Source organism: Antechinus flavipes, chromosome 2 (genome assembly GCF_016432865.1).
Source record: "Antechinus flavipes isolate AdamAnt ecotype Samford, QLD, Australia chromosome 2, AdamAnt_v2, whole genome shotgun sequence".
NCBI lineage: Eukaryota > Metazoa > Chordata > Mammalia > Dasyuromorphia > Dasyuridae > Antechinus > Antechinus flavipes.
The window spans coordinates 512939835-512948633 of record NC_067399.1 but is presented as its reverse complement, the minus strand read 5'-3'; the positions used below and the strand labels follow the sequence as shown (position 1 = coordinate 512948633).

At 37.0% G+C, this 8799-nt stretch overlaps 1 gene segment (V, D, J or C); it reads right to left on the bottom strand.

Moving 5' to 3' along the window:
• Positions 1–751: 751 nt before the first annotated feature.
• Positions 752–7769, bottom strand: LOC127546859 (T cell receptor alpha variable 14/delta variable 4-like). The segment is given in 3 exon segments: positions 752–947; positions 7162–7465; positions 7663–7769. Coding segments are annotated over 3 exon segments (549 nt in total).
• Between the last annotated feature and the right edge of the window lie 1030 nt (positions 7770–8799).

The following is an 8799-nucleotide window of genomic DNA, read 5'->3' as shown; positions in this document are numbered from 1 at the left end:
TCTTTTTTTCTTTTTTTTTTTTTTTTGGTTTTACTTGACTGATTCTTGATATCCCAAATCATTCATTTCCATTTGTTCAGTTCTGATTTTTAATGGATTGTTTTCTTCATTTACTTTTTTTTTTTAACTTTTTTTAAACTTCTTTTTTGTAAATTTCTAAAAGTTTTTTTAAACTTTTCATTTAAAAAATGAGTTGTTTTGTTCTATGGAATTTTTTTCCATTTCACAAATTTTTTAAAGGTATTTTTTACCTTTTCCAATTCACAAATTCTATTTTCCTGGGAGTTCTTTACTTTTTTCATTTCACATATTCTGTTTTTTAGGGAGTTGTTTTCTTTTTTTTCAATCTATTTTTTAATGAGTTATATGCCTTTTCCAAACACTCTTGCAAAGTTTTCCTTTCCTTTCCCAATTTTTTTTCTAGCTCTCTTTTAAGATCCTTTTTAATCTTTTCTAGGAGAGGATTGTATGGTGGGGACCAGGTCATATCACCCTTTGTGGCTTCAGCTGGAGAAAATTTGCTTCCTTCTCTTTCACTATAGAAACTGTCACTTTGCCTTTTTACTCATTTTTTAAAAAAAGTTGGGATCTACTTTTAGGACAAGGAAGGCTTTCAAGGCCTCTCTATAAGCAGCACAAAGTGGTAGTAGAGCAGAAATGGCTGTACTGGGATCGTGCTGGGATCATGCTGAATCATTCCCTGTGTTGGGTGGGTTTGGCCAGGTCCCGTGAGACTGTGGTGTTTTGGCGTTCACTCTTTACCTTTTGTGTTTGTGTTGTATGTTTTATAACGTCTCTGCTGATCTTCTGGCTTGCAACCAGAGCAGAGTAGCCAACACTGTGGTAGAGTCCTCCCCGTAGATTTTCCACACCCCGCCTCTGGTCTGCTCACCATGTGCTGACCTCCATGCTCTGCCTCCCTGTCTGCACCTGGACTCCTCCTGTGCCTGCACCAATCACAACAAACCTTTTCTGGCAATCTTTGAAATTATCTTCTGCTGATAATTTGCTGTACTCCCGATAATTGCGGATTCTGCCAGTCCAGCACTATTTCAGAGGCTGAATTTCTTAATTAGTGTGAGGGTAGTAGAAGAGCTAAGAATTCCACTGACTTATTGATGAAAGAGTTTATTTTATATTCTATATTTCTATACACCCTTCGATAACCAAATTCTTGAGACCACTCCTTGGTTCTACTTCTAGGCCATAAAATTAGCGTTTTCTTTTTTTTTTTAAGTAACTTTTTATTGACAGAACCCATGCCAGGGTAATTTTTTACAGCATTATCTCTTGCACTCATTTCTGTTCCGATTTTTCCCCTCCTTCCCTCCACCCCCTCCCCCAGATGGCAAGCAGTCCTTTACAAGTTGAATAGGTTACAGTATATCCTAGATACAATATATGTGTGCAAAACTGAACAGTTTTCTTGTTGCACAGGGAGAATTGGATTCAGAAGGTATAAATAACCTGGGAAGAAAAACAAAAATGCAAGCAGTTTATATTCATTTCCCTGTGTTCTTTCTTTGGGTGTAGCTGCTTCTGTCCATCCTTGATCAATTGAAAATGAATTAGCTCTCTTTTTCGAAGAGATCCACTTCCATCAGAATACATCCTCAAACAGTATCATTGTTGAGGTATATAATGATCTCCTGGTTCTGCTCATTTTACTTAGCATCAGTTCATGTAAGTCTCACCAGTCCTCTCTGTATTCATCCTGCTGGTCATTCCTTACAGAACAATAATATTCCATAACATTCATATACCACAATTTACTCAACCATTCTCCAATTGATGGGCATCCATTCATTTTCCAGCTTCCAGCCACTACAAACAGGGCTGCCACAAACATTTTGGCACATACAGGTCCCTTTCCCTTCTAAAATTAGGGTTTTCAATGACATGAACAACTAGATTAAGATGTCTCCTTTCTCCAGATTCCTTGATAAAATCTGTAGACTTTAGCCTGCTTCAATGGGCATTATAATTACAATAAGCTTTGCCCCTTGACTTGGATATGGATTCAAGCCTGCAAATTCTTTTGACCTCACAACACCAGTCTGTGACCCAAATCTTTTGGGGTCCCTTTCCAATCGCAATAAAACCTTGGTGGGAAAGCCACTCTTTATCAGGACTGAACCTGTATACATGTGAGTGCAAAGCTAAGGGATCATTAAATGGAGAAAAAAATGTTCTAGATCCCTGGTTTTGCACTCAACTTGGCTAAAATGAAGGAAACACTGGAATAAGGGGAGGAAAAAAACATCTGAAGATAAATATAAAAAAGAGGATGACTAATGGAGTGAGTTCCTTGAAGAGCCAAGATGCAATATAACCAAATATTCGCTTATTTAAAGGCAAAACATATCTCTTCCTCTGGGATCAGATGCAAGAAAAAAAAAATCAATGAGTAATATTACTGAGAACTTTTCAGGGATATAATAAAGGGCAAACTAGGTGGGTTTACACTGATGTACCAACCTTTTCCATGAAGTAAGAAGCCAAGTAATCTAATATAAATGTGGATTTTTGAGCCACTGAATAATATGGTCACATTTTAGCTTTAGGAATATCAGTTTTTGTGTGAGTATAGAAAATAGATTAAAGAGGGAAGAGACTAGAAGTTGGGAGATCAATTAGGAGACTATTAGAGGTTAGGCAAGAGGTGATGAGTATTGGAATGAGGCTGGTGACTCTGTGAATAAAGAGAAAAGGGGAAGAACAGGAGCTTGATTGGTTTAGAAAAGCAGTTTGTGTTTGTATGTGTGTGTGTGTGAGCCAGTGTTTATCTCAGTCTGCCAAATTACAAAGGAAAAGATCTGGCTACTGGGATTTAAGAGAGTTTGTTTAGTACCTAATTGGACTTAATGCAAATAGCTTTTAGCTAAACAGAAGAAGGACTAGTTCTGAGATAAGGAAAGTTTTTGAATTGCTACATCAAAAAAAAAAAAAAAAAAAAAAACTAACATTTCTATCAACCTAGAACTGGCCAATTTGGGCCTGCAGAATTAAAGTTACAGAACTGCTAAAAAAAACATTTTAGCAGATTCTAGGGTTTTTGAGACTGTTTTAAGTTGCTTGGCACTATCTCTTAGTTAACTTGATTGTATTTTTAAGTAGGCCTTATTTATATGACTAAAACTCTTCCAAGACCCTGAACCTGAAGCTTACAGAAAAACTGAAAAAGGATTAAAACCTTTCTGGGATTTTCCATGCTTCTCTCCTTTGGAGAAGCTTGCAGAATCTGTTCTGGGTAGGCTGGTGTCCCTGACTGATGTGGATTCTTCTGGGGTTTGCACTAGTACTGCAACATCTTTGACACACACCCTGCCCCCCTCAGCATTTCTGGCATGGAGCCACAGACCTGCACCCAAACATCTGGGTCCGAATTTTTCTGACCTTCTCCCCCAGCATCCTAAAGTCCACCAATTTCTTAAAGCCTTAATAGACAGACTTGAAAGGTCAGTTTCTGCCACCTTAAATTTTGGGGTTGTGTGTGTTTAAATTGGAATTCTGATTGTGAAATTGTATGAAATAATTATTATTAACTAGTTTGTGCTAAAAATATGAACTTGTTTATTCTGGTATGAGTTTAGAAATAAATATGCATTGATATTGAAGTACTATTACAGAAATTTAAATTTGTATTTGATTTTAAGTTAAAAATTTTTGGTTGTCTAATAACTTACCTAAAGAGGTCACATGTTTGTATCTACTAATTAGATGAAATATATTTAAGCTACTATGTTGCTTGCTAAATTGCCCATTGGGCAATTTGTAAAAATTGTATGAACTATGCTTTAACATTTTGTCAGTCCAGCTGGATATGTGGTATAAATTTTGTGAAATTTGGATATTATTTAGATATTATTTATATTCTGAATCTTAAAGGTTGTCTTGCTTTCTCTCTTTAACAAAGAAGTAAAAACAAGAAAATTTGACATAGAGGGATATGTGTAATTGTAAAACAAATTGTATCTGAAAGATGTGTAATATGTCTAAAGATAAAAGAAGGTAATGAGTAGGTGTCCCTCTGAAGGGAAGGAGCCTGGCTTCAGAATATATAATAAAAAATCACATTTTACTGAAATGATATCAATGGGAAATGAGGCATTTACTAATTATAGTGGACTATTTCATAAGGTGGGTGGAAGCTTTCCCCTGAGTTCTTTTGCTGTAAGAGTGGTTAGTAGAATAACATTGGAACATATTGTACCTAAGTCTGAATTGGTAGAGACCAATGATTCCGATAATGGAACATTCTTTATCTCTAAGATTTTATAAGAAATAATGGGGAGGGATTGCAAATTGAATGGAAATTCCATATATCTGTGCATCTGCCCTCATTAGAGAAAGTGGAAGAAATGGATAAGATTCCTAAGAAATGAATTACTAAATTGATGTTTAGAGACTAAATTGCCTTGGATCAAATGTTTACCTATTGCTTTGTTAAAGAATTAGAACTGTTCCCAGAAGTGATCTGGGACTTTCCTCATATGAAATTGGTTTATTTTATTTGGGAGGAGAAAGGGAAAGACCCTTTTTTAAAACAAAGGATAAGTTTTCAAGGAATTATGTACTGGCATTGTCCTCATTCCTTTTAGCCCTTAGGAACCAAGGATTGGTGGCCCAGACAACACCTTTGGAGTTTGCAATTCCAGGAGATTGGGTGCTTACTAAGTCTTGGAAGAAGTAGAGTGGGAAATACATTACCAGATGTTACAGATAATTGAGTCTGTAATCTGGAGGCTGACAACACCAGATTTAAAGGATCTGGGAGGAAGCTCAAAAATGGATTGTTAAGGATAATTTATTACCTCTAAAATTGGCTTTGCAATTAGAAATGTTTTGGTGGAAGGGGAAATTAATTGTGCTTAGAAGAATTTTTTAAAATATTGATGTTAATTTTATTTCTAGAAAAATTTATAGAGACTCATCAATTAGAAATTGAATGAATATTTTTTAGGATGAAGAAATTATTAATGTTAATTATGATAGGGTTCTTTAATGTGAAATTTGGACAGTATATTCTATATTCTATTTGAGTTTTAATTATTTGTATTTGTCATTTTAAAGCTGTTACCATTGTTTAAGGAGATTCTGAGAGTAGTGGTCTATGTCTTTGTCCCTTTGAATATGATTAATAGCTGAACATGTTTTGATATTGATTGATTGATATAAAAATGATTTGTGTAATGTTGAATTTAAAACCCATCTATTTAGATATGAAAATAAGCTATAAATTTTTTAGGATGAATCTCTTATTGTTATCAAAGTAGGATTATAGTACTTATTTAGGATATGTGATTTTGGAGAGCTAAATTCCTCTGAAGCTTTGAGTAATTAGACTTGCTATTTGGGATAAAATCTCTTGGGACTGTAGCTGATATTATTTGGAGTTTTGAATTCAGGTATGATTATCTGATGAATCATCAAGCCAGTAATCCACCATCTGAAAGGAATATGCCACAAGCTACTCAGAGGAGAGATCCTGAATTGTTACAGATGGAGGTTACTATCTGGGCAAGTACTGAGAGAAAAACTTTGGCCTCCACTTAAGGTAGGATCCTTCTGAATTGATTTTTCATTAGTGTTCCTTCAAATAAGAACCCACCTGATTATTTCTGAGTCTGGCTATAAGGTGGAATTGTTATGGCATACAATTACCTCAAGTCAAACTAAACTAAGGATGTTATGTATGTTTTCTCAGGCTGAAGCCTGAAGGACCAGTTTTTGATTATAATCGTGTCCCTGATTTTTCCTCTTATACCAAATTTCTATAATTATGGCAAGTGTTCAGTAGAAACTATAAGCACAATTCAAGTATGTAAGATCCTGCAGTTTCTTATCTGAAAATGTGTCATTATATCCAATAAGTAGGTGAGTACTTGACCTGGTCATCTATCTGTGGCTAGATGCATATGTCTGTCTCTTTTAGCGTCTCTGTGGCTGCTGACTTTCTTAACAGACATTTTTATTTGTGAAGTTACCTACTCTAATTACTGGGGACACAAATGGTTGGGGTGATAGGTGGCCCCAGATGGGAGTTGGGCTACAGAATCCCAGTTTGTATGTTGAATAGGCTCAACACACTCCAGGCCATGGTCTAAAAAATAACTAACCAGAAGACAAAGGCACTGGATTTGTTAGCAGACCAGGCAATTCAGACTAGAGAAGCAGCACTCCAGCATTGATGTTAGATTGCTTGTTGGCTGAAGAATGCGGAGTTTGTGGGAAATTAATTTTTTGCTGTGTGAAAATCGGTGATATGGATGATATGGAAATTGCCAAAGACATCAGAAAATTGGCCCAAGTCCCATTCCAGACCTGGTCCCCACCATTTAATGCCCCTGAGTGAATTGGTCTAGAGGCAGCTGGTGGAAAGAGCCTTTGATTGCTGCTGATAGCTTTAAGTGGAGTCATACTACTCCCTGTTTGTCTCCCCTGTGTGATATTACAAGGGTAGTGCAGACGTCACTAGCCAGGATGGTAAAGATTGAACAACCTGGAGGGGAAGTTCCGTTGGAGTTGGAGTATTAAAAGGATCCCAGGAGAGAATAAGGACCAACAAGGTCCACAGGGACTGGAAACTGAGAACAAGAGGGTTGAGGAAATGTGTCAGGAATGGTGTGAGAGGTCTTCAAAGGTTAATAAAGGAGGGATTGAATGGGATAAACTGAAGACCTCTCCTAAGAATGTGGCCTTAACCTATGTTCTAATTATGACATGAGACTTTGCAATAACTTGAGCTATAGCTAAAAGCTGCAGGTGTTCGATCATCTCAGATAAAGATTTCTCTCCTGTCCCCTCTACACTCCCCTTATTTAGCAGTCTTCCTTTACTGCGAACATGGCATATTAGTGAAAACTTCACTTAGTGTACTCATCATCCATTACCTGATGTGGGGGAAGGACTCAAAGACACAAATACTTTGGAGAACTGTGACTCAAAGATATCATTGTTCACCCTCTGTGGGTCAACTGTGAGAGTGTGTTTCCGTAGATAAAGCAATGGCTTCCTTTTCAGACCCTCAGCTGAACTATCCACAGACATCTTTGGTCTCAGCCCACTTCCTCTCCTGGTTTCTGTTGGAAACAGCAGCAAGTATCTCATCTCTTCTTGTCTGCTAAGGTTTTTGTACAGCTTCCTCATCATATGTCTTACCGTGGCTCATCCAGAGCACAGAAATACACAGAGGAATCCTCCAGCTGTAAGTCAGAGATCTTTAGACTGATGGAGCTGTCTGCTTTCTGGAAGTTCACAGAATATCGTTCTTTTCTTGCATTCTTTGTGCTGTAAGAATCCTGATAAATAAGGAAAATCATTTCCCCACTAGGAGCCTGTTTGTACCAGTGCAAATAATAAGCAGTGACACTGATGGAATACTTGCAGTTGAGAGTCACAGCCTTCCCCTCCTGCACAGATATCACTGATGGGGTCTGAGTGACTGTCTCTGCCGTACCAGGTCCTATGGAGAAGTACGCAAAATGAGCATGGAGAGATTCCTAATATGATTCAAAGCATTAGCAGACAACCACTAAGCAAGAACAACTGTAATCTAGTATTTATCCCTCTTGACCTCTCACCAGCCCCACCAACTTTCCATCCCTTCAGTCCTCTACATCCAAGAAGTGATTCAGTTCTCCTCTTGCTAACTTTTCTTACCAAGGTAGGTGAGGGCAGTGAGTGCCCACAGAAGGTTGGGGAGTGACATGCTAGTGATCCTTCCCTCAGTGTAAAGTGATTTATTCTGCACTGAAGCCTGGGGCACAGTCCTGCTCACAGTGTCAATTAAAGATTCTACTAGTGCTGCCCCAGAGTAGGAAATAGAGTGAGAGATTGGCAGCCAATCATGAAGCACCTTCCCCATTTATCTATTTCTATCCCCACCCCCTCCTCTTTCCCATCAAGGAACAAGCCTCTGGCTGCACTTTTAATTGAATTAGAAAAGAAAAGCTGTCCAAACCTTACTTTGTCCTTGGTATGAAAGAAGGAAGAGGGAGGAGGAAGCTGACAAAGTCATTTAAATGAAAAAAGATTCATTCCTATGACTGAGATGACAGAAGGGGACACAAACAAAGCCCAGATACAAATGGAGGGAGGAAGCACCTTGGGATCACATTGTTCTATGATTTGGCTCTTTGACTTTTCTTTTTAGAAAATGTATTTTGTTATTCACAATCAGATGAAAAATTGCTTCGAATCACTAAAAATTAGGAAAATGTAGATCAAAATAGCTCACATAGCAAATTGCAAAAATGATCAAAGATATAAAAATAATTAATATTGAAGGGGCTGTGGAAAAACAAATACACTAATTTAACTCCTGGTGAAGTTGTAAATTGGTCCCTTATGCTGAAAAATAAAAAGGAATAATTCTAAGAAAATCATTCAAATATCTATACCCAGAAATTCTTCCACTAAATACATAGACCAAGGAACTAACGCCCCTTCCCTACCAAAAAAAGAAAGATAATGTGCATTCAAAACTAATCATAGCTGCACTTTGTTTAAGGTCTTGGGGGATAGGAGGCAGGGGAATGTAACAAAGAACTAGAAATAAAATAGATAATTATCTATTTGGGAATGGTTAAATAAATTGTGGTATACAAATGTAATAGAATACTACTATGTAATATGAAAAGATGAATGGGAAAAATATAGAGAATCATGTTGTAAGTTACAAAGTGAACTCCACAGACTCACTGATAATATAGGAAAGATTTATTTTACATTCTTGCAAAAATGGGTGCTTAAGGTTAGTAGAAACACCTTTTAAGCTCCAAAGGCAATGTTTTATTT